Source organism: Oncorhynchus masou, chromosome 16 (assembly GCF_036934945.1).
Source record: "Oncorhynchus masou masou isolate Uvic2021 chromosome 16, UVic_Omas_1.1, whole genome shotgun sequence".
Taxonomy (NCBI): domain Eukaryota; kingdom Metazoa; phylum Chordata; class Actinopteri; order Salmoniformes; family Salmonidae; genus Oncorhynchus; species Oncorhynchus masou.
In genome coordinates this window covers 31,518,057-31,545,080 of record NC_088227.1, presented here as the reverse complement: position 1 = coordinate 31,545,080, position 27,024 = coordinate 31,518,057, and the positions used below count along the sequence as shown (strand labels likewise).

Here is a 27,024-nt window from a genome sequence, read left to right as displayed (position 1 = left end):
GGCTACTTTGAAGAATCTCAAATATAAAATATATTTGATTTATATAACACTTTTTTGGTTACTACATGATTCCATATGTGTTATTTCATAGTTTTGATGTCTTCAATATTATTCTACAATGTAGAAAATAGTTTAAAAAATAAAGAAAACCCCTTGAATGAGTTGGTGTGTCCAAACTTTTGACATGTACTGTGTATATATATATATTTTAAATGTTTAGCTCACATTATACAATTTAAAACTATGCATTAAGGTGTCTGTAATATAATAAACGTACCAAAAATGAATTTAAACATTATTCAAGCATTTATGTAACTTCCAAATCTTCTTTTTTTTGAACGGAGGAGGAGTACCAAGATGGGTGCGCGTTGGCTTTAATACCCAGTCTCGGTCTATCATCCAGGTTGAATACACATCGTTGGTAAGATCCGGGTTTTGGACAGGATGAACGCCAATTTCCAAGATGGCTGCGGAGGGAGGAGGGAAGGAGATGAACGAAATTAAAACTCAATTCACCACTCGGGAAGGTGTCTATAAACTCCTCACTCACTCCGAATATAGCCGCCCTAACAGGGTGCCTTTTAATTCACAGGGCTCAAATCCGGTAAAAGTCTCATTCGTGAACGTGAACGACCAGTCAGGCAACGGCGACAGAATCTGTTTCAATGTGGGCCGGGAACTGTACTTTTACATCTACAAAGGCGTAAGAAAGGTAAACTGCATTCAAAGATGACAACTTTTATTCTTAAAAAGCTAATGTGCGTGTTCAAATGCATAGCAATGTGCTGTCCAGTTTAGAAGTTTCACTGACGTGCGCAGATAGCTAGCCAGAGTAGGCCACTTAGCTATGGTGGCTAACTAGCTAGTTAGTAGCATCGCCACAGTTTGTTTTGCCCGCACCCTGTGGAGAAGTGCTGGTATGTGCATATCGCCCATCTAGTTAGCCAACTAACCGGTTCGATTCAAGTGAATGGCCTCTTGGACTGTTTGTTTTCTCTAGCTATGTGAATATGCTTTAACCTTGGAGCTGCCCGTCTTCAGTTCTGACATGTTGATTGACATCTTCTGCAGTTGCAGAGTACGTTAAATGCGACACGTTAAGTAATATACATATTGTGTATTTTGAGGTTAGAGTGATAACTGACAACAGTGTGTTTTTAGTGCTCTTTTTTATTTACTCTGCACAGGTTCTTTGCGATCATAGAATAGTCAACTACTGTATAGACAACTAGTTATGTGTCCTATGCTAGTCCTTCAAGGCCCCAAAGCCAGCTTGGTACTGTTTATTGTGAAAGTGTGTTTGGTTGGAAGCGAGCTGTGTTTCTGGATGATGATATGCAAGTGATTTGTCTGGGTCTGATAGTGGCAGGGATGATGTCATCGCATCGAGCTGTTTAAGGCATCTCGTGATAATGACTATGATGATATGTCCTATTGTTTGTGTCTTCACATTTCTAAACTTGTTCAAAACCTAAAACAAGTGAAACTTACATCACATTGTCAGACACCATTAACTTATCGTGTGTTGTGGCTGCTCGGGCATTTCTATTGTTATGATGAGGAAGATGTTGAACTGCTTCTAGGACTTGCTGTGTTGGCCTAGTTGGTGTTAACATGGGGACTTCGAGGATGGAGTAGGTTTGTGTGGGTGATTGTAAGATATTTTAAGTTTAAGTTATCACCTCAATTTTTGCAAGTGTTTCTGACTAATCGATGTTGGTTTTAGTGGTATACCTGGGTATTTGGAAAGCCATGGGATGGTTTTTCAATATCGTTGAAATTGTCTTCGAACATTTTTAATACATTTGAATATTTGAAGCTACTTGTCAAGTAATTAACTGCAGTCAACTTGTGTAATATGTTAATAATTTCATCTGTCACATAATGTTTCATTATGAAGCTTACCGGTAGGCACCAGTCACGTGGTGTTTGTTTACAAGCACACAACAACGAGACCAGAGCCTTGAGTCACTCACTGTTGTGCAGGAAGCACTAGGTGATATAGTTTCAGTACGGAATTCACAACTAAATGTTTGCCAGCTAGATATCTTGTAACTTCTAAGTTAACTGTCTAAAATGTGCTAAATGCTCTGCAGTTGTGCATTTGATTTGCTAATTTAGTAGCTATCGCTATCTAGCAAAGTGATTAGTTGCTTGGACGGTATCCAGATTGTTGAACCTTCATACTGACCTTGTGCGATTCCGGGATATTCGGTAATACCGGCACAATGGGCGCATTTTTTTCAAACCCCACTGAGCCTCTGTTATCCCAACGTTAGCAATGCTAACACGTACATGTAACATCCCATCGAGAATACAAACTAAATGCTAACGAGCACATTGCAAACATTTTATACATTCTCTGACCTGAACTGTCTGCAGTTTGTCTGTCTGCAGGAGGGGATTATCTGCTGTTACCAAGAGAAGCTTGCTTTTGGAAGAAGCTAACCACTAGGCTTTGGCGGTGTATATCGGGCTATTTGGCAATAGCCACGGTACATGACTGAACTGAGGTCTCTGTAGTCCTTCCCGTAATCAGCGAAGACGAGATGGGTATTCTACAAAGCAGGACCAATGAGTTAGCCAGTGAGTTAACTTCCCCAACTATTTTTTTTTTTTTAAAGATAAGCAGGAAATCGGCATGGTCTAATTTTTCTGAACAACCAAAAACACATCTAATTTTAGCTTTCTCAATGAACCAGAAAATCAATAGTAATTTCTGGTGTTCAAAGATAGCTGGCTAACTCATTGGTCCTGCTTTGTAGTATACCCATCAGGTATAGGACAGCAGAGCTACTGCCTGACTAGATAACCGAGCAAACAGCTGAGATGTCAGCGAGCCCAGTGGGTCGGCTTTGTGAATAGGCCTACAGTCTCTCGCTCATTACCAAAGACTTAGGACATAGCCTAGTCTGTGTTGAAATCTCCTAATTAATTTGATAGTGGCATTGGATTATATTTTAGCAGTGTCTGTGAGGACATTTCTCAGTTGATGACAAGGAGGCAGAAGGCTAAGCATCTTCTTGCCTAATTGGCAAAATGGGTATATATTTTTTTCCGCTGACCCAGTGTGCAGTCACTCACACTTTTATCTCACTTATGCTGGAGTTCAGAGTTAGGTCTTTTAGGGATCATATCTGTGCCCCCTGTTGTGGCCCTTGGTGTGTGATTGAATTTGCCATGGTATTATTCATCTGATGATGGTACACAGATCAGCGGGATATTGTACTGGATGGGACACAGAGATGTTTCACATTAGTAAAAGTTCTGTGGATAGATTAGGGCTTTGGCTACTGGTTTGTCCAGGGATTTGGAACTGCATGGACTCTTGGCATATTGAAGTGTGTAAAAGATCCTAATTTCATTAGTGCTGGCCCTGCTCTGACAGATCAGTCAACAGTCTTATGACAGCCTTACCTCCCCCACTGCCTCCGTTGGTCCTCCACTCAGTTAGACCAAGGTTTCCCAAACTCAGTCCTGCCACCCCCCCCCCTGGGTGCATGCTTTAATGTTTACCCTACACAGTTGTGTAGTGCTCTGGCAAAAACTAAAATGTGCACCCAGGAGGGGGGCCCTGGGATCTAGTTTTGGAAACGGTGAGTTAGACCACCAGAGTCCTACAGTATCAAAGTATGGCCCTTGGGCCAGTAGGTTTCCTGGATTTCCTAAGAAACACTTGAAGTCTGGACACCAGTTATAAAACTAGGGCCAGGAGGTTTTCCTGGTCAGTTCATGCTGACAGGAAAAACTATTGTCCCTCATCAATATCGCTACTCATCTTACGGGTGATAACCTAACCTATACTTTCCGGGGGCCTCAAATCCATCTACAGCATCCTACTGTACCACCAACTGCCTAGTACCGACCAGCTGTCCACAAACCCAGTGCTCTTAGATGTTTTACACCTATGAATTTGACAACAGCTGTTCTTTTGTGCTGCTGCCATGTTGTGCTGCTGCCATGCTATGTTGTCTTGGGTCTATTTATTTAGTGTTGTCTCTTTGTCGGGATGTGTGTGTTGTCCTATATTTTTATCCCAGCCCCCATCCCTGCATCCTTGTAAATAAGAATTAGTTTTTAACCGACTTGCCTAGTTAAATAAAGGTTAAATTTAAAAAAAACTAAAGATAACTGACATAACCCCATCAGTGTTTACACAAGCATCTGTCTGGTTAGAATCAAGTTGTCTCGCCATAGGCCTGTCTCTGCCCAAGACAACTGTTGGTAGACACTTGCACTGCAAGGTAACCTATATTTCCCCATTGGAGTGGACAGCTCTTTTTCTGTCTCTCTCTCTCTCTCTCTGTCTGTGTCTCTCTTTTGGTCTGTCTCGCTCTCTGCCGGTGCTAATGATTGTCTGGGCAGCAGGACCGGTGTCTGGGGTAGCCTAATAAAGTAGAATTTGCAGACATGCGATACCTCTAATGCCCTTGACATGATTGTCCTTGGGCAAGTTTGACAGAATGTTGCTACTTGCTAGGTAATGATTTCTAGGTCACCAGGATGTTTTTTGGGGGGGTTGTGTGAAGGAAGTCCTCGGAGAGAAGTAAAGGAAGCGGTGGGGCTGAGGCTACTTGAGTTCACTGCAGACGAGGTCCAATGCTTTCATGTCTGTATTTCAGTTGGCTAATAGGCCTTCTGTTGCATTACCACTGGTTCTCATTAGGTTAGTGCATTACCTGCAGGTGTTATAGTGACAGGAGTGGCCTTGTAAAATCACTGAGGTGTATGTTGAACTAAGATAATTGCTAAATGTGATTCTGACTGTGTCTTGTGTTTCTTCACAAGGCTGCTGACCTGAGCAAGCCCATAGACAAGAGGATCTACAAAGGAACGCAGCCCACGTGTCATGACTTCAACCCCCTCACGGCCACGGCAGAGAGCGTCTCCCTGCTGGTGGGCTTCTCGGCTGGACAGGTGCAACTCATCGACCCCATCAAGAAGGAGACCAGCAAGCTCTTCAATGAGGAGGTGGGTTCAGCAGAGTTCACTTTAGCCAGACTGGCTAAGATGAGTCTCCTGTGACTGAATATCAAGTAGAGGTCTACCCATTATGATTTTTCAACGCCGATACCGATTATTGGAGGACCAAGAAAATGCGATACCGATTAATCGGCCAATTTTTTAAAATGTATTTATTTGTAATAATGACAATTACAACAATACTGAATGAACACTTTATTTTAACTTAATATAATACATCAATAAAATACATTTAGCCTCAAATAAATAATGAAACATGTTAAATTTGGTTTAAATAATGCAAAAACAAAGGGTTGGAGAAGAAAGTAAAAGTGCAATATGTGCCATGTAAAAAAGCTAATGTTTAAGTTCCTTGCTCAGAACATGAGAACATATGAAAGCTGGTGGTTCCTTTTAACATGAGTCTTCAATATTCCCAGGTAAGAAGTTTTTGGTTGTAGTTATTATAGGACTATTTCTCTCTATACAATTTGTATTTCATATACCTTTGACTATTGGATGTTCTTATAGGCACTTTAGTATTGCCAGTGTATCAGTATAGCTTCTGTCCCTCTCCTCGCTCGAACCAGGAACACAACGACAACAGCCTTCCTCGACGCAGTGTTACCCATGCAGAGCAAGGGGAACAACTACTCCAAGTCTCAGAGCGAGTGACGTTTGCAACGCTATTAGTGTGCACCCCGCTAACTAGCTAGCCATTTCACATCGGTTACACCAGCCTAATCTCGGAAGTTGATAGGCTTGAAGTCATAAACAGCTGCTGTCAAATGCACGAATGTGCTGTTTGAATGAATGCTTACGAGCTGCTGCCTACCACCGCTCAGTCAGACTGCTCTATCAAGTCATAGACTTAATTATAATATTATAACACACACAAATACCAGCCGTAGGTCATTAATATGGTTGAATCCGGAAACTATCATCTCGAAAACAAGACGTTTATTCTTCCAGTGAAATACGGAACCGCTCTGTATTTTATCTAACGGGTGGCATCCACCAGTCTAAATATTCCTGTTACATTGCACAACCGTCAATGTAATGTCATTATTACGTAAAATTCTGGCAAATTAGGCGGCCCAAACTGTTGCATATACACTGACTCTGTGTGCAATGAACGCAAGAGAAGTGAGACAATTTCAACTGGTTAATATTGCCTCCTAATCTGGATTACTTTTAGCAAAATATGCAGGTTTAAAAATATATACTTCTGTGTATTGATTTTAAGAAAGGCATTGATGTTTTTGGTTAGGTACACATTGGAGCAACGCTATGCACCGCATCGATTATATGCAACACAGGACACGCTAGATAAACTAGTAATATCATCAACCATGTGTAGTTAACTAGTGATTATGATTGTTTTTTTTATAAGATAAGTTTAATGTTAGCTAGCCACTTACCTTGGCTTACTGCATTCGCATAACAGGCAGGCTCCTCGTGGAGTGCAATCAGAGGCAGGTGGTTAGAGCGTTGGACTAGTTAACTGTAAGGTTGCAAGATTGAATCCCCCGAGCTGACAAGGTAAAAATCTGTAGTTCCTCCCCTGAATGAGGCAGTTAACCCACCGTTTCTAGGCCGTCATTGAAAATAAAAATGTGTTCTTAACTGACTGGCCTAAAGATCAAATAAAGCTGTAAAAAAAAATGGCCAAATCGGTGTCCAGAAATTACGATTTCCGATTGTTATGAAAACTTGAAATCGGTCCTAATTAATCGGCCATTCCGATTAATCGGCCAACCTCGAATATCAATGTACAGTGGGGCAAAAAAGTATTTAGTCAGCCACCAATTGTGCAAGTTGTCCCACTTAAAAAGATGAGTGGCCTGTAATTTTAATCATAGGTACACTTCAACTATGACAGATAAAATGAGAAAAAAAAATCCAGAAAATCACATTGTAGGATTTTTAATGAATTTATTTGCAAATTATGGTGGAAAATAAGTATTGGGTCACCTACAAACAAGCAAGATTTCTGGCTCTCACAGACCGGTAACTTCTTCTTTAAGATGCTGCTCTGTCCTCCACTCGTTAGATCTCACCCCGTGGGGTCAAAATGATCACAAGAACGGTGAGCAAAAATCCCTGAACCACACGGGGGCACCTAGTGAATGACCTGTAGAGAGCTGGGACCTAAGTAACAAAGCCTACCATCAGTAACACACCGCCAGGGACTCAAATCCTGCAGTGCCAGACGTACTGGCTTAAGCAGGGGGACACGTCCAGGCCCGTCTGAAGTTTGCTAGAGAGCATTTGGATGATCCAGAAGAAGATTGGGAGAATGTCCTATGGTCAGATGAAACAAAAATATAACTTTTTGGTAAAAACTCAACTCGTCGTGTTTGGAGGACAAAGAATGCTGAGTTGCATCAATAGAACACCATACCGACTGTGAAGCATGGAGGTGGAAATATCATGCTTTGGGGCTGTTTTTCTGCAAAGGGACCAGGACGACTGATCCGTGTAAAGGAAGGAACGAATGGCACCATGTATCGTGAGATTTTGAGTGAAAACCTCCTTCCATCAGCAAGGGCATTGAAGATGAAACGTGGCTGAGTCTTTCAGCATGACAATGATCCCAAACACACCGCCCGGGCAACGGAGTGGCTTCGTAAGAAGCATTTCAAGGTCCTGGAGTGGCCTAGCCAGACTCCATATCTCAACCCCATAGAAAATCTTTGGAGGGAGTTGAAATTCTGTGTTGCCCAGCAACAGCCCCAAAACATCACTGCTCTAGAGGAGATCTGCATGGAGGAATGGGCCAAAATACCAGCAACAGTGTGTGAACCTTGTGAAGACTTACAGAAAACGTTTGACCTCTGTCATTGCCAACAAGGGGTATATAACAAAGTAACAAAGAGAAACTTTTGTTATTGACCAAATACTTATTTTCCACCATAATTTGCAAATAAATAAATTAAAAATCTTACATCCTATCCTTTTCTGGATTTTTTTTTCTTTCTCATTTTGTCTTTCATAGTTGAAGTGTACCTATGATGAAAATTACAGGCCTCTTATCTTTTTAAGTGGGAGAACTTGCACAATTGGTGGCTGACTAAATACTTTTTTGCCCCACTGTGTGGTTGACTTTCCTCACCTGGGAGGAAACTGTCTTCAAATGCAAATTAGAATATGACTGTTCCGTTCCCATATCCACACGATGTGTTGGGCATATGTTTAGGTGTTACGGTAGTGTGGCTATTGGAACTTAGACGGGTTTGGGTAGCATGTCCTCGGTTTAAAACATTTTCTTTTGAATGCATGTTTGACAACACTCACGTCTACGTCTCTCCGTCCCTCAGAGACTCATAGACAAGTCTGGTGTGACGTGTGTGCGGTGGGTCCCTGGCTCAGAGAGCCTCTTCCTGGTGGCTCACTCCAGCGGCAGCCTGTACCTGTACAACGTAGAGCACACCTGTGGCACTACACCACCCCACTACCAGCTCCTCAAACAGGGCGATGGCTACGCCGTGCACACCTGCAAGAGCAAGTCGGCCCGCAACCCCTTACTGCGCTGGACAGTGGGTGAGGGGGCGCTGAACGAGTTCGCCTTCTCCCCCGATGGGAAGTTCCTGGCGTGCGCCAGTCAAGACGGCTTCCTGCGTGTGTTCGGCTTTGACGCGGCCGAGCTGCATGGCACCATGAAGAGCTACTTCGGTGGATTACTGTGTGTGTGCTGGAGTCCAGACGGACGCTACATAGTGGCTGGGGGGGAGGATGACCTGGTGACAGTCTGGTCCTTCTCAGACTGCAGGGTGATTGCCAGGGGCCACGGCCACAAGTCGTGGGTGAGTGTAGTGGCGTTCGACCACTGTACGACCAGTGTGGAGGACAGCGACCCGCCCGCAGAGTTCAGCGGGAGTGACGAGGAGTTCCACGAGCAGATCCATTTTGCAGGTGGGCGGGACCGGGCCAACAGCTCCCAATCACATCTCTCCAAGAGGAACTCTACAGACGGCAGGCCGGTCAGTGTGACCTATCGCTTCGGCTCGGTGGGACAGGACACCCAGCTGTGTCTGTGGGACCTGACTGAGGACATATTGTTCCCCCACCTGCCCCTGTCACGCACCAGAACTCACACAAACGTTATGAGTGCCACCAGCCCCCCAGCTACTGGGTCGGCCACTAATACTACTACTACTACTACTACTAACCCACCTGGCACCAATGGCAACAACACCGTGAGCAGTAGCAGTGGTAACAGTGGCGCCCTCTCTAACTCAGTCCCCGCTCCCCTGCCGCGCTCCAACAGCCTGCCGCACTCCACTGGCCCAGCAGGGGGCAACACCACGCCTAACAGCCACATGAGCAGCAAAGGAAGCAGCATCATCGACAGCGCCTTCATCGCCACCGGGGTCAGCAAGTTTGCCACGCTGTCGCTGCACGACACACGCAAGGAGCGCCACGAGAAGGACCACAAACGCAACCACAGCATGGGCCACATCAGCAGCAAGAGCAGTGACAAGCTCAACCAACTGAGCTCTGCGGCGCGGACAGCCAAGGCGGATGCCGCTAAGACTCTGGGCACGCTGCTGTGCCCGCGCATGGAGGAGGTTCCTCTGCTGGAGCCACTGGTGTGTAAGAAGATCGCTCATGAGAGACTCACTGTGTTAATCTTCCTAGAGGACTGTCTGGTCACAGCCTGCCAGGAGGGCTTCATTTGCACATGGGCTAGGCCCGGGAAAGTGGTGAGTCTAGACCCCGAGCCTCTACCCCTTTCAACACTATGCCAGGTCTGGGAAAATGGTGAGTCTAGACCCCTAGCCACTTCCAACCGCTAGGGAAGATGTCAATTGAATCATTCTCGAAATCTATTGGATGAGAAAGCCAGAGGTCCCGCCCCTCTGACCTTCTCCAATGGGTTTTGAGAAGAAGATGAGGACGCAAGGAGTATGCAATTGAGATCTTCCCCTAGACACTATAGTTGGACATCTGGCACCTAGACTAGACACTTCTCATAGATTTCTGAAAATGTTGATTGACTATTGATTGGCAGTTTAGGTTTGCTATGCAGCATCCTCTTTTGCCCACTGTGATACCCTTACAGGGATGGTTATCAATCCAGGAGATTAATTGGCAATTTAGAAATGTTATGGATTTGTTTTGGTGCTAAAAACATTTTTTGTGATGGTGATGTAGCCTACTGTTTCCCATTGATGACAAGTTTCAAATAGCATTGTTTTTTTTCCTTTCTGAGTGTCCAAAAAGTCTCCCTTCCTCTAACTCATTCCCCTCTCCTCCCCTGCAGGGCTTACTGCCATCTCAGAACCCGACCAACTCTCCTAGTGGGACTGTAGTATAGCCCTGGTGCTAGTGCTGCTAAACTAAACCGAGCTCCACCAGACGACAGATGGGACAGGATGACCTGGCCACACCTCGCCATAGCCCATTAGTGCTGTTCTTCACTCTCACACCTTCACCACCACTGAAAGTCTCTTTTTGTTCTGTTTGTCTTTAGATAGGATAGATGGCTTACGTGGGCCAGTGAGGGTAGGTGGAGAGGCCCACAGTCTGAAAGGGGTGTAAAGGATCATGCAGAAAGCTTGAAATGGTCCATGAGCATTGAAACTGTTGTTCAGGGACAGGAGGCTGGCAGGGCTGTGTTTTATGTTTCCACCTCGGTTCCTTCTCTAGTCCACTCCAGAAACAAACCCTGGATGAGCTCGGGCTTGTTTTCAGACTCTAATAGCTTAGCCCGGTCCAGAAATTCAACCCCTAGCCACTACTACTTCTGACATTTTGTGTAGATCTGAAAGACTTGGATAGGTTTAATCAATATGGTAGTAGCCACATTTCTTCCCCTATCCAGTCCTCAGATCTACCTGAGTACCTAAGGGTTAGGGGCTGTTTAGGGACAGGTGCTATCTCTTCTCACTAGTCCCTCATCCCTGACTAACCCTGGTGCAGTTTGATCTCATGTTCACAGCAAAGGGAGACCAGAGGAGTTAGCTTCCTTTAACTACAAGAAGAAAATAAACTGTTTTTAATTTAAATCAGAACATCACACCTAGAGTATTTTGCACTGATTATTTTGTTTCTTTCTGTTCTGTGTTCATTTTTAATTCATAATTATAATGGGACAAAAACAAGATATTTGAAGACAGCCTTTGGATGCACTTGGGTTGATGCGAGGTATCTCTGTCTGGACGCTGCAATCATAGGGTTTTAAAGAAGGAAAAAAATGAGAATTGTTTGCACTTAGTAGTTAAAGAATGGCTTTACAATTTTGGAGTGTGCAAGGACTCCCCTGACAAGGCTGTTAAAAATATAAATAGAATGAAAACTTTTTTATATCTATTGAACATTTATTTTAATATTATTTCAGATTTAAAAATGGGCTCTGTATTATATGTAAATATTGTACTTTGATGATTTATGGGTGAAATTATTATTATACCAGTTGGAAGTTCTTCATTTCAGAAAATAGTGATATTTCTAATGCAGAAAAATATATACATAATAATATTAAAAATTAATCTTGAATATGCAGGTTGTTTTTGCTTTTCTGTTGTACATAAAGAGAATTCAGGTGTATTTTTCTTAATGATATGTTTGTCTCCATGGAAACCTCTATCTAAAAGGTAGTGCTGAAAGCTAGCCTGTTGCTGCAGACCACTATGTAGGCAGGTATGTCCACTCCCAAAAACACCCCTGCACCCTATGCCCTTGCGGAGACCTGGATTATGTAGGTAGATATAGCACCACATTTCCCTGAAACACTTGATTCAATTTTCACTATATTGCTTATATGCCTATCCAATCCTCTCAGATTTGCACGAGGGCACAGGTCGTAGGTGCTAGAGGTTGATTTAGTACCGGGCCATAGGCTAAGATGGGAGCCGTCGAATTCAGCCATCACTCAGAGCTCAGGTAAAACATGGAAGACTACTGCTGACATAGGTCTCTCACCCATTAATAGGCACCAGTACTCTAAACGTGTCAATTCACTTCCCGACCTAGTATATAACAAATATGACTGAACTGGTTATGGTTTTGTGGACTATGGTGGTACAGGAGTATTGACGACAGGACTGATGTCGAAAATGTGTGATCCAGACAACTGACACTTCTTGAACATGAATACTTGGTATGAGTGCTGGGGATAGCTCAGGGGAGTGAAACGTTCACGTCGGAATGTATTAGGTGAAAATTGTCTATTCATTGCATTGCTTAAAGCTTTGTAGCTCTAAGGTCATCTTCCAACCATTGCTGATAATGGACTTCTATAAGCATGATCGTAGCGCCACGGAGCTTCCGGGAAGTTCTCCCCTGACAGTTTCACCTCCCTGAATAGGGAGGGTGTGATGCACCCAGGTAGGCAGTGGAATGATTCTCCAAGGTCAAACAGTGGGAGTGTTTTTTTTTTCCCCCACTGTGTGACTCCTATTAAACAGCTTTGACAGACCTTGTTGTCTCTGACCTCCAGTCTTTTACTAGTGGGCTGAATGGACAGTCAGTCACCAGAGGACTTTCCTCAATGTTTCTCATGAGTTTAGCTTCAGCACTGTTTGTTTTAGTATTATTGTATGGGCACATGAGACCTAGTAGTTAATTCAAATGAAATCAGTCTTGAGGCTTAACACAAGTCTGTTGGACTAACTGTTTAGCTGTGGCTCTAAAAGAGCTGAATGGAGGGTTTCTTGGAACCTGTAGTAAACCACCAAATTGTGATTTTACCTCCCACACCAGTATTATGGGGCTGGGAGTAGTGAGGCAGTCAGTGTTTTGGGTCTCCACTGGTCCTATCAAAGTTATAAAACTGTATTTTTTTTGTGAAGAAACAAGTGGGACACAATCATGAAGTGGAACGACATTTATTGGATATTTCAAACTTTTTTTAACAAATCAAAAACTGAAAAATTGGGCGTGCAAAAATTATTCAGCCCCCTTAAGCCCCCTTAAATTAATACTTTGTAGCGCCACCTTTTGCTGCGATTACAGCTGTAAGTCGCTTGGGGTATGTCTCTATCAGTTTTGCACATCGAGAGACTGAAATTATTTCCCATTCCTCCTTGCAAAACAGCTCGAGCTCAGTGAGGTTGGATGGAGAGCATTTGTGAACAGCAGTTTTCAGTTCTTTCCACAGATTCTCGATTGGATTCAGGTCTGGACTTTGACTTGGCCATTCTAACACCTGGATATGTTTATTTTTGAACCATTCCATTGTAGATTTTGCTTTATGTTTTGGATCATTGTCTTGTTGGAAGACAAATCTCTGTCCCAGTCTCAGGTCTTTTGCAGACATTCTTCCAGAATGGTCCTGTATTTGGCTCCATCCATCTTCCCATCAATTTTAACCATCTTCCCTGTCCCTGCTGAAGAAAAGCAGGCCCAAACCATGATGCTGCCACCACCATGTTTGACAGTGGAGATGGTGTGTTCAGGGTGATGAGCTGTGTTGCTTTTACGCCAAACATAACATTTTGCATTGTTGCCAAAAAGTTCAATTTTGGTTTCATCTGACCAGAGCACCTTCTTCCACATGTTTGGTGTGTCTCCCAGGTGGCTTGTAGCAAACTTTAAACAACACTTTTTATGGATATCTTTAAGAAATGGCTTTCTTCTTGCCACTCTTCCATAAAGGCCAGATTTGTGCAATATACGACTGATTGTTGTCCTATGGACAGAGTCTCCCACCTCAGCTGTAGATCTCTGCAGTTCATCCAGAGTGATCATGGGCCTCTTGGCTGCATCTCTGATCAGTCTTCTCCTTGTATGAGCTGAAAGTTTAGAGGGACGGCCAGGTCTTGGTAGATTTGCAGTGGTCTGATACTCCTTCCATTTCAATATTATCGCTTGCACAGTGCTCCTTGGGATGTTTAAAGCTTGGGAAGTCTTTTTGTATCCAAATCCGGCTTTAAACTTCTTCACAACAGTATCTCGGACCTGCCTGGTGTGTTCCTTGTTCTTCATGATGCTCTCTGCGCTTTTAACGGACCTCTGAGACTATCACAGTGCAGGTGCATTTATACAGAGACTTGATTACACACAGGTGGATTGTATTTATCATCATTAGTCATTTAGGTCAACATTGGATCATTCAGAGATCCTCACTGAACTTCTGGAGAGAGTTTGCTGCACTGAAAGTAAAGGGGCTGAATAATTTTGCACGCCCAATTTTTCAGTTTTTGATTTGTTAAAAAAGTTTGAAATATCCAATAAATGTCGTTCCACTTCATGATTGTGTCCCACTTGTTGTTGATTCTTCACAAAAAATACAGTTTTATATCTTTATGTTTGAAGCCTGAAATGTGGCAAAAGGTCGCAAAGTTCAAGGGGACCGAATACTTTCGCAAGGCACTGTAAGTGATAATGCCAGCGAAGCCTGTATTTGGAGTATGTATTGGCACAGGTGTTGTTGGGGCAAACCACTTTTATACAATAGATTACGAACATATTCAAATAATGATTGACATAATTTCATAAAAGTATTCATGCTTTTTCATCCTTTCACAAGATATAGTCCTGAGACAAATCTAAGGTTGCTACTGAAGCCGGCTGGTCGTTCATTCTATCGGTTCGGTTGCCAGATGTGACCCAGTCATTAGGTCTTTTTGTTCTGTATCTATGGACGCGACCCAGTCGTTCGTTCCATTGCCCAACTGGTTGGTAACGTTATTACCCCTTGCTTAATGCTAGCCAACTACGGCTAACTTAGTCACGTCAAACAGTGCAGCCAGAATAACAACAGTAGCCTCATTTGCCTTTGTTTAAGCTGTTTTCTAGTGAAGTTATTTTGGACACATCCATAACAATGAGATGAGGTGCGATTTCACCTGCCGTAGAAATGTGCTCTTTCGTCAGGACACTTGTTCTGAGGAGCTAGTCATTACGATCGGACAGCTGGAGATCGAATTTGAATATTGAAACAATGTTGCAAATGTTGGAGACAGACAGCACGGTTTATACAAGTAGAGAGGGTGTCTAAGGGGAAGTATTTTGGATGTCGGTGTACAGTAGGCTACAGTGTACCACAGTTCTAGATTAGCATCTTTAAGTGCCACATGGGTTTACATGTGTCTGTGAGGGGTCACCAGTCTGCCATGCCTAGGGTGGTCCCCAGTACCCCCTCTCTTCAGGATCCTGCTGACTGTCTGGCAGCTTGCCATGGCACAACACACACACACACACTTTACATGAGTCACCACATCACACTGCCTTCATACGGCCCAAGTTCAACTGTGGGCCTAGTAACATGGATAGCTTTGCTTTTCAATCAGCTCGTCACATTGATCCTATAAAAATATGGATGGAGAATAATTAGAAGATGGGTGAAGGGAGAGTGTGTGTACATTAAGAGGACAGCACTCTGTACTGTAACATTTTAACTAGGCAAGTCAGTTAAGAACTAATTCTTATTTTCAATGATGGCCTAGGAACAGTGGGTTAACTGCCTGTTCAAGGGCAGAACAACAGATTTGTACCTTGTCAGCTTGGGGAATTGAACTTTCAACCTTTCGGTTACTAGTTCAACGCTCTAACCACTAGGCTACCCTGCCGCCTCTATACAGGCCTATATTGTATGTGGATAGTAAAATATAGTTGTTCTCTGAAAAGGGGAGATGGTAAAATATATATCTATAAACCTGTCTTACTGTGCGTCCCAAATGAAACCCTATTCCCTATATAGTATAGAGCTCTATTGGCCCTGGTCAAAAGTAGTGCACTACATAGGGAATAGGGACATAGACATGTCCCACAGTTCTCTGATGAAAGTTGAAGGGCATCGTATGAGACCTGGCTGAAAGGGAAATGGACCCCTTTTCCAGAAACTGACAGAATATGTCAAAGTTAGGCTATGTTCAAGCAGTGACTTCTATCAATAACAAAGTAGCAGTCATGATAAGAGGTCTCTGCTCAAGGCTTGAATTTGCGGAGGACAGCTACTTTGGGCGTTCCAGTGGCATCATGTATCTTTGAGCCCTGGTCCAGCTCATTTGACCCAGGAAAGAGAGGCCAGAGGCTGCAAGAGACAGGAAGAGGTGGAGGGTTTCGCATAATCAAACAGAGGGTAGAGGCGGGGTTAAACAAGTGACGTCCCAATGGTCTCTCCTTTCTCCCAAAGTGCACTTGTTCACTTCCCTTCTCTCATTTGAAAAAAAATATGGTGGTGGAAACTCCTACCAGTCCAATGATTTTAGATTTGTGGGAAGTAGTGAACGAGTGCACTCTTCAGGAGAAAGGAGATATTATTGGGATACACACATTTCCACTAAACAAGTAGGGACTAGGTTTAGGACAAGAAGAGGATCCCACTTCCCTTTAACTAGCTACATGGCACCACCTAGTGTTGAAACTCACTGGTACGTCGGTCAGAGTATAATGTGATTGGTTTGGTTCCTAATGATCTTGTTCAAGACACAGCCCTGGAGGCTACCTGATTAATGAATACTTGTGAGAGTAGTGTCCGTCCGTTACGAGGCACTCTGGGGTTCTGTACCAACGTGTAGAGATTTACTCTGTGTAGGGCGGGAGTAAACACTCTAACACGAGCCAAAGTCCCCCATCTTCAGAGTGTCCTTCTGTTTAGGAGAGAAGACACAGAATACTACTACTGTGTGTGTGTTATATTGTCCTACCAAGTATCAACTACCAAGTACTGTATGAGGCTGGAATGTGTGGAATGTGTGGCTTTTAAATGATAAATAATTTTTTTACTGAACATCCAATTTCATAAAACAGTGACTGAATACAAAGTATAGTAACAATGTCACTGTGAGTGTTTGTCATGGCATTCTTAGTGCCACCATGGTAGGTTCAGTAGAGTTCTCCTCCAATCTCAATACATCTCTGTCTATGGGAATCTGTCTCACCTTAATCAGATTGTTCTCTGGTTTGATGTCCCGGTGGAAGAGCCCATGACTGTGGAGAGAAGATACATGTCAATAAACTTAACTGAAATGACCCTTGACCTTGACACACACACACATCAGAAGGGAGTCCGCTCTCCTAATGCTCATCTGTGATTACTTGTGTATGTGGTCCAGAGACTTGCAGAGCTGATACATATAGTTGTGGATCCTGCTCTCTGGCATGGGGTACTTTCGGGTTAAACCAGGGGTCAGAAGTCAGGGGTTATGGTAGAAATGAAGCACAGTTTTACACCTCAGCCACCTATGATAAAATCACCAGTTTACTGCTGATAGCATTTGAAATTCCAACAAAGGTAAAGGCTGTGTTTCATTCCTGTGGGATGTGAATGTTCCCTCTATTTTGCCCTCTTTATCTCTGGTAGGATTGGAAATGTGAAATATGGCTGAAAACTACATGGAACAACTCCTTACGACCACCTGTCAGATCTATGAAGGAGAGTGAATAAGGTAAGAAGGAAAGGAAGACATTTTTTTGAATGAAATGTAGCCATATACTAAGAGTAGACTGAATATTCTCTAAGTTAACTTTTAAATAACTCATCAGACACATACAGAAGAGAGCAGTATGCTTGTTCACTAATATCTGATATCAGGAGAAAGGATCAGGTTTGACATTCACTTTAATGTCATTACAGATCTTGTTAACTTTATTTACAAATTATAACATAGGATTGTAACAAGAATACTACATACCTTCCCGAGAACATGAGGTGAAGTCAATGAAGGTCTTCACTTTTCCTCCTTCAGTCAGCTGACGTGTCCACTTCCTGTTGTTGTCCTCCCTCTGGATTGTCACAGAGTGAAGTCACAGGGAGAACGTTGTGTGACCTGGTATCTGGAGTCTCCCTGCAGATCAGTACTTGTCTCATCCACCAGCTCAGTGTAACACCACTAATGATGTGTGAGTTACACTTTCCATCAAAAGCGAGTAGAGACCACCTGACTGTCACTGTTCTATCAGGCTTTAGATCTGTCACTGTTGTGGATAGGGAGACTGTGAAAGACAAGGACATATTTCAATTTTACTGTTATGTATATTTTTATATTATATATATATTATATATATTATATTTTTTTATATTTATTTCTATATATTTACTGTTATGATATTTTGAGTTGCAAAATGCAAATGCATCTCAATATTTATTTGTATTATTTTGAATGCATGAAATTACTAGCTATGTTATTTTTAAGAATGAGGTGTGAGGACCTCTTTTTTTCTCTCTCTGCTCAGTCTCAGAAAAACAGAAGTGGTCTGCGCTGAAAGAACCACTGAAAGAAGGACCAGTTGCAGACATATACATACCTATTCATTCTTCTGTTTATATAGATACATCATTGGTTGCAGTTACATTCACATCTCTAACAATTGAAATTCCCTTTATTTAACCAGGCAAGTCAGTTAAGAATAAATTCTTATTTTCAATGAACTGCCTGTTCAGGGGCAGAATGACAGATTTGTACCTTGTCAGCTTGGGGGTTTGAACTCGCAACCTTCCGGTTACTAGTTACTACCAACACTCTAACCACTAGGCTACCCTGCCGCCAGTGGGAATAGGGGACACGTGCGTGGTGAACGTTCTGGAGGGATCCGTGACAAGAACACCAACTCATTCAAGAGTTTTTCTTTATTTGTATTATTTTTGACATTGTCGCATAATAACGAAGACATAAAAACTAAGCAATAACACATGGAATCATGTAGTAACCAAAAAAGTGTTATATTTTATATTTGAGATTCTTCAAATAGCCACCCTTTGCCTCAAAGACAGCTTTGCACACTCTCGGCATTCTCTTAACCCGCTTCATGAGGTAGACACCCGGAATGCATTTCAATTAACAGGTGTGTCTTGTTAAAAGTTAATTGTGGATTTTTTTTCCCTTCTTAATGCATTTGAGCGAATCAGTTGTGTGGTGACAAGGTAGGGGGGATATACAGAAAATAGCCCTATTTGGTAAAAGACCAAGTCCATATGATGGCAAGAAAAGCTCAAATAAGCAAAGAGAAATTACAGTTCATCATTACTTTAAGACATGAAGATCAGTCAATCTGTAAAATTACAAGAACTTTTAAAGTTTCTTTAAGTGCAGTTGCAAAAACCATCAAGCGCTGTGATGAAACTGGCTCTCACGAGGACCGCCACAGGAAAGGAAGACCCAAAGTTACCTCTGCTGTAGAGGATAAGTTCATTAGAGATACCAGTCTCAGAAATTGCAGCCCAAATAAATGCTTCACAGAGTTCAAGTAACAAACACATCTCAACATCAACTGTTCAGCGGAGACTGTGTGAATCAGGCCTTCAATTGCTGCAAAGAAACCACTATTAAAGGACACCAATAAGAAGAAGAGACTTGCTTGCGCCAAGAAACACGAGCAATGGACGTTAGACCGGTGGAAATCTGTCCTTTGGTCTGGAGTCCAAATTTGAGATTTTTGGTTCCAACCGCCGTGTCTTTGTGAGACGCACTGTGGTTGAACAGATGATCATTGCATGTGTATTTCCCACCGTAAAGCATGGAGGAGATTTGATGGTGTGGGGGTGCTTTGCAGGTGACACTGTGAATTAGTTAGAATTCAAGGCACACTTAACCAGCATCGCTACCACAGCATTCTGCAGCGATACACCATCCCATCTGGTTTGGGCTTAGTGGGACAATCATTTGTGTTTCAACAGGACAATGACCTGCAACCTCCAGGCTGTGTAAGGGCTATTCCACCAAGAAGGAGAGTGATGGAGTGCTGCATCAGATGACCTGGTCTCCACAATCCCCCGACCTCAACCAAATTGAGATGGTTTGGGATGAGTTGGACCACAGACTGAAGGAAAAGCAGCCAGCAAGTGCTCAGCATGTGTGGGGACAAAGGGTGGCTACTTTGAAGTCTTTAAAATATAATATTTATTTAACACAAACTTTTGTTACTACATGATTCCATGTGTTCTTTCATAGTTTCGATGTCTTCACTATTATTCTGCAATGTAGAAAATAGTAAAAATAAAGAAAAGCCCTTGAATGAGTAGGTGTGTCCAAACTTTGACTTGTACTGTACTTCGGAAAATATTCAGACCCCTTGAGTTTTTCAACATTTTGTTAGGTTACAGCCTTATTCTAAAATGTATTAAACTGTTTTTTCCCCCTCAACATTCTACAGAGAATACCTCATAATGATGCTACAAGCTTGGCACACCTGTATTTGGGAAGTTTCTCCCATTCTTCTCTGCAGATCCTCTCAAGCTCTGTCAGCTTGGCTGGGGAGCGTTGCTGCACAGCTATTTTCAGGTTTCTCCAGAGATGTTCGATCAGGAACAAGTCTGGGCTCTGACTGGGCGACTCAAGGACATTCAGAGATTTGTCCCAAACACATTTCTGGCGCCGACAGAGATGGCCGCCTCGCTTCGGGTTCCTAGGAAATTATGCAGTACTTTTTTTATGTGTTATTTCTTACATTGGTACCCCAGGTAATCTTAGGTTTCCTTACATACAGTCGGGAGGAACTGCTGAATATAAGAGCAACGTCAACCCACCATCAAGCCGACAGGACCTTGTGCAGTTCTATTTTTGTTTCATCAGACCAGTGGAAGTGCAATCTTTGTCCTCATGTGCAGTAGCAAACCGTAGTCTGGTTCCTTTATGGAGGGTTTGGAGCAGTGGCTTCTTCCTTGCTGAGCAGCCTTTCAGGTTATGTCCATATAGGACTCATTTTACTGTTGATATGGATACTTTGTACCAGCATCTTCACAAGGTCCTGTTTAAAGTACAGTCAACTTAGTGTATGTTAGCTTCTGATCCACTGGAATTGTGATACAGTGAATTATAAGTGAAATAATCTGTCTGTAAACAATTGTTGGGAAAATTACTTGTGTCATGCAGAAAGTAATGTCCTAACCGACTTGCCAAAACTATAGTTTGTTAACAAGAAATTTGTGGAGTGGTTGAAAAATGAGTTTTAATGACTCCAACCTAAGTGTATGTAAACTTCCGACTTCAACTGTACATACGGCCCCTGGCCTTTAGAGGCCACTTGAGATATGCAAAAGTTTCTCAAACGTTCAAGCATATCGCATAGTTACATCAATGATTTCATCAAATGTTTGATTTAAGCATGTCAGAATTCCTGTCAGAATTCCTGTCAGAATACAGCCCTAAGTCAGCAGCAACTTAACAGTAACACAATGACAGCAGTGAATCCACTCACTTTGTACCTCTGTCTGTCTGTGTCTCAATTAACTGTGGGATCAATAACATGGGCAGTAACATGCAACTGTAAGTAGCTGAATGTGTGTACACTACTTCTGAGTTGAATGTAGTGGAGGTCCTTCGCTAGAAACAAAAACTCCTTCCTTTTGGAACAGGCCCTTGATATGTTTCTTGACATATGAGTGTACAAAGTGTGGGTTTGTTTTCCTTTCTAGATACAGTATGTGCTCATAGACCACCGTCCACACAAAGTCCACACAAACTTTAAAGGGCGACTGCACTTCCTGATTTGGCCTAATTTATCATTTGGTTCATTAAGAAATGCTACCGGACATGACTGAATTCAAACGTGGGTTGGTTTCTGGGTGTGGTTAGATGTGGGTGTCTCTTGTGTGTGTTCGCAGGTGGAAAAAGTTAGCCAAATTGACCATGGTCATTATGATCAGGTCGCAGACACCTGCACTCAGAATGTATGATTACTTGGGTGCAGCCAGTTTCGGGCAGGATTAAAATCAACCCAAACCACGGTAAACGGTTATGGTACCCTTCATTCCGAGACATACAATTTTTTCCTAACATATCACAAGATCGCAAGAGTTGGATAAGATTTACTTTATGACCAAAATTATCAAATTAACACTTGGTAAACAATTTTGACACTAGAATAAATGTTTCTGAGTTGATATCGATGCCACACAGGCCATTTTCAAAACAAGAAGTAGCGTTTTAGGAGTGAGTTGGCTGCACCAAGCAAAGCAAAGGCAAGAGGAAGTGGTCTATGGACCAAGACTTTTAACACACACACACGCCATTCTGTGTTTCCAGTAAATCAAACAACCAAATTGTGCAATCCAATAAAAACAAATTGTCAACATGACAGGATCATGCCAAATCATCCTTGATGATCCTGTTGGACATTTATCCACAATCAAAGTCTTTATGTAGCCAGCCTATTGATGTACTGTAGCCAATCCTTCAAGCAACTGTTCTTCTACTGAACATAAATATGAACACAACATGTCAAGTGTTGGTCCTATGTTTCATGAGCTGAAATAAAAGATCCCAGAAATGTTCATTAGCTGTTTTAGAGAATTTGTTCATACGTCCAACCGGCCTGACAAACGCAGGCCACGTGTAAGCACGACAGCACAGGAACTCCACATCCACCTTCTTCACCTGCGGGATCGTCTGAGACCAGTCACACAGACAGCTGATGAAACTGAGGAGTATTTCTGTCAGTGATAAAGCCCTTCTGTGGGGAAAAACTAATTTTGATTGGCCGGGCCCCCAGTGGGTGGGCCTGGCTCCCAAGTGGATGAGTCTATACCCTCCGAGGCCCACCCGAAGCTGCACCTCTGCCCTTTCATGTGAAATCTATAGATTAGGGCCTAATTTATCTATTTAAATTGACTGATTTCCTTATATGAACTATAACTCAGTAAAATCATTGAAATTATTGATTCGTCGTGATTCGTAATGTTTTGTACATTTGCAATATGATTCCATTCGCCCTCTTGTGGGATTTACCGGCACAGCGGAAAAATGACCAAAATTTGATTATTTTATAAAACGGAAACCAAATGTCTGAGATAGTTCGTTTGATAACTTCCTGGAAGATCCGGCCCTGCCGCACAGCCCGACGCCGTCCACAAATTTTACAAACGTTTTCTGACGTCTAGTAAGGGACCGTACATTTGCAATGTGGTCTTTCTCACTAACCATATGGAAAATGTCAAAATGTTCCCTTAAGGTATGTTAATAATGAATGGTTGTTATGATTTGATCTTTGTGATTATGAATTTGATTGGATACATGTTATGAATTTGATTGGATTGGACCTGTTTCCTTTGTTATGCAGCACAGACTACTCAGTAAATATAACCCTTTATGGTTAAGAGGGTAATTGTATCAGATATATATCTTTGCATGTTTGAATTAGAGCTCATTTAAAAAAAACTCATCACTGCCTGGTAAACACATTCTTGTAAGTTGGAGCTACTGTACGTGATTATATGGGGTGGCTGTACAGATTTGAGCACTTGACAAGAAGCTGACATTTCTGGGTATGTCTCACCTGTAACATAATAATAATAAAGATTATGATAATAAAATGTTATATTATTTTTTTAATAATAATACAAATCTGTCAATCAAACAAATGTATTTATTAAAACCCCTTTCTGCATCTTCAATAGTTATAACCGTTAATGATGGATGACAAATCAATTATTCCCAGTCTTAGCTGGGTATCCTATAGACGTTTTAAATAATTGAAAGATTAGTGGAATCTATGTGGGTAGCTGGACAGGTAGGATGACTGACAGTGAAGGTGAACAGGTGACAGAGGAATGGATGAGACTGAGGCAGGAATTCCTTTAAAACTGTTGTTACAATATCACTTCTCATTGTGTACATTTCAAGGTTTCACAAACATAAAACAACTATCTAATTAATTTTTCTCAGACTAACACATTGTTGAGTTCCCTATTTACTAAAGACCATTAAGACAAAACACAAAAAGTTGTAGCTTCTGGGACTGAGTAGCAGATAGTTTACTTTGGGCACCTCAGTCATCCAAACTTCCGAATACTATCCCCATATCCCTAACAAGTTAAAGGTTTTGTAAGTAAGTTGTAACAGGCCTCATTCAGCAGTCTAGAGATTAACCTAGAGACACCAAAACATCAATGTTTAGAGAAGCTTGGATATTATTCCACATGTAAGGGACAAAGAGCTGATTTACCTAACTCTGTAAAGACCAAAGGAATTTCCAGAGTTAGCAATCCCTGACACTGTGTATGATAACTCTGACTCGTACGTCTAATGGTTATTGTAGATGTTAGCTACAGAGGGAGTTTACAGTATATACAAGAGCTTTTGGGGCGGCAGGGTAGCCTAGTGGTTAGAGCATTGGACTAGTAGCCGGAAGGTTGCAAGTTCAAACCCCCAAGCTGACAAGGTACAAATCTGTCGTTCTCCCCCTGAACAGGCAGTTAACCCACTGTTCCTAGGCCATCATTGAAAATAAGAATTTGTTCTTAACTGACTTGCCTGGTTAAATAAAGGTACAATTTAAAAAATATATATAAAGGCAAATAGAGCAATGAATTGACCTCTGGACCATAAAATAGGGTCAACCTACTTTAGGATAGAGAATACAGGGATGTGTACTGAACCTGTACCCATTATAAAACAAAGTGCTCTATGGTCAAATGAAGGGACAGCTGCATTCATATAGATTATTTCAACATAGTCTAGAACCAGTAAGAACATAGATTGAGTGATCTGCTTTGTACTATTAAGCAAGAGGCCTGACCTATTTCTATAGAAGAAGCCCCTTTTTATATTCGGCATCTTAATTTACTAACTCATATGTTTTTTAAAAGTCAGCTTAAGGTCTATGCTGATACAACTTCAATCATTAGAATATTTTTGTACACTCTAGGAAACAACATATACTTAGTTTTACAAGTTTTCAATAATAATTTAAGGTCAATAAAGGTTTTATGCAAAATAATGAAAGCATAAGGTAGTTCAGATAGAGGACAATCACGTGGTGTTGAAAGCCAAAGGCGTGACTCAAAACTATGAAAATGCCCCGCGTGTAAACTTGGAATCAATCACACGCTTGGTCGAGGGGTTCATAAACGACTGGAATAGTGAATTGGAAATTTTGAAATCCTACAAAAAGATTGTAAGGATAAAAAGGTTTTCCATCTAAGGAATGCCCCACTTAATTAAAGCAATCTCTTGTCATAGACCACCTTGCCCTTTGGTTACTGACTTATGTTACAAGCCCCATGTGTCTTAAACCTTAAGATATAATGGCTGCTGTAGAAGGTTTTGATCCCAGGTTGCAACTACCATTTATGGCCTTAATCGCAGGCCCATCCAATAGCGGTAAAACTTGTTTTGTAAAAAGTATTCAGAGAATTCTGAACATGTTTTATCTCAGAAACCTGACAATATTGTGTGGTGTTATTCATGTTATCAACCTTTGTATGATAAGCTGTTGAAGAAAATAAAAATGAAGTTTGTTGAAGGAATACCCGCATCCCTGTTTGATGATGAACTTTTACCTCATAAAAACAATATGTTGGTTTTGGACATACACCATTTGCCGGTAGCGAACAACATGTGTTTCACCAAGGTAAAAATAGCCATACCATTAGTTTGAATGGCAATTACATGGTTTTGTTAAAAAACCCTAGTGTCACGACTTCCTCCGAAGTTGGCTCCCCTGCCTGTTCGGGCGGTGCTCGGCGGTCGTAGTCACCGTCCTACTAGCCACTACCTATCCCTTTTTCGTTTGTCTGTTGGTTTTGTCTTATTAGTTTCACCTGTGTGTATTTTAGTTGAATTAGCGTCCTTATATGTAGTAGGTTGTCCCGCCCTTGTTTTGTGCGGGATTGTTTTTGTATTCATGTTATTTGGTGGATTACTTGTGTTTTATTCTCCGGACTATTTTGGTCCTGTGTTGGATTATTCACCCTGTGTATTGGGTTGACCTTCGTTTTTGTGCTCCGGAGAATAAACTGTCTAATCACTGAAACCTGCTCTCTGCGCTTGATTCCACCCACCTTGGTAAAACGTGACACCTAGAGACAAACTACAAATAAACACTCTAGCTCAGCAGATGTACCCTGGAAGGAAATCCTACTTTATGTAGAGCTATGAGGACACTACCAAAGCGCCATTTTCTTATTTAATCATGGATTTAAAATCAAATACTCCATAACACCTGAGGCTCCGAACAGGCTTGTTTCTGTGGGAGTGGTCGGCGGTTTACGTTCCTAAAAAGTAACCGATATGTCTCTGCGTTTAAAAAGAAACCTACCGCTCTTGAGAACCCTAGTTGTGGCTAGCCCTAAAGAACGGAAGGTCAACTTGGGTCACTGTTCTTCAGATCTCATATTATCCCTATGTGACATATTATCCCGCCCTTTGAATCTTCTCAAAGGACGCATTCCACTCACCCTGACCCAATTAAAAATATTAAAGAGACAATAGACCGCGATCAAACTCTTTGCCAATACAAGGGCCAGTCTTCAAAAGAAAAGACATACCATACAACAGTCTGGGGGTTTTCTTCTACCTTTACGAAGTATAGCCGTGCCCTTCATTACCAGCTTTACAGAGCGTAATGGCAAATAAAATGTACTTGGTGCCTCAACAAGAGTTGGATAGACTTAAACAGCAATTACAGGGTCCTGAAAATATCAGACAAACAGCGGAAAATGATTTGGATATGAATGATGATTGAACCCCTATGATAAGGTCCAAATATACACAAACCTCTTGCAAAGGTATTTGGCCTTGGTAAACAAGGTGAGAGAGAGACCAACCATTTAACGCTTTCCCTACCGGACCCTTTAAAAGATGATGCACCTAGAGAGAACCAAGCCCCTGTAATGCCTGGACCGGTGATCTTACCTGTTGAAGATCAAATGCCTGTTGAAGATAATGTTATGCATGACATGTTGACACATGTTCCAACACATAACAGGAAAAATGTTAGATACATTATGAACAAGATAAAAAAACTCAAAGGGGGCCGCTACTTGGAATGACAAAGGAGAGTTTATCTTTGTTGTCAAGGGTTCTCATGTGATGGACTTGCTTAAAAGTACCACAGCAGCCCACAAGGTTGCTGATGGCAGAAGACCTTCTGCGTGGCATCAGTTTCTTAAGGCCCTGGCAATCCTCAACATTCCCCTCACGGGTGTACCAAACTATAAGCTTCGTCAACAGATTCAAACTGTTAAACAACAACCTTCAATGAGCTACAGCTCCCCTAAAGATGTTCTAACAACCCCTCCCCCCAATGGAAGGGCTGATGATAACTCATTTACACCCCCGATTGTCTCCGGACCTTTTCCTAATCCTGATCTCTCAAGGTGGTTAGACTTTTGAATGACTATGATTAAATTCAATACATTTTATTTGAAAAAAATGATACAATTTAAACATTTGT

General features: G+C 42.0%; 2 protein-coding genes across 2 annotated transcripts; one reads left to right on the top strand and one right to left on the bottom strand.

Annotated features, from left to right (window-relative positions):
* Positions 1–421: 421 nt before the first annotated feature.
* Positions 422–12,385, top strand: LOC135557829 (WD repeat-containing protein 20-like). Its single transcript, XM_064991473.1, has 4 exons — positions 422–712; positions 4,789–4,971; positions 8,283–9,668; positions 10,229–12,385. Exons 1-4 carry the CDS (start codon positions 464–466, stop codon positions 10,280–10,282), a joined length of 1,872 nt encoding a protein of 623 aa, XP_064847545.1. The 5' UTR covers positions 422–463; the 3' UTR covers positions 10,283–12,385.
* A 3,452-nt stretch (positions 12,386–15,837) lies between these two features.
* On the bottom strand, positions 15,838–17,015 carry LOC135557306 (MAPK/MAK/MRK overlapping kinase-like). Its single transcript, XM_064990491.1, is given in 6 exon segments — positions 15,838–16,062; positions 16,105–16,150; positions 16,373–16,451; positions 16,454–16,502; positions 16,794–16,842; positions 16,951–17,015. Coding segments are annotated over 6 exon segments (513 nt in total).
* Between the last annotated feature and the right edge of the window lie 10,009 nt (positions 17,016–27,024).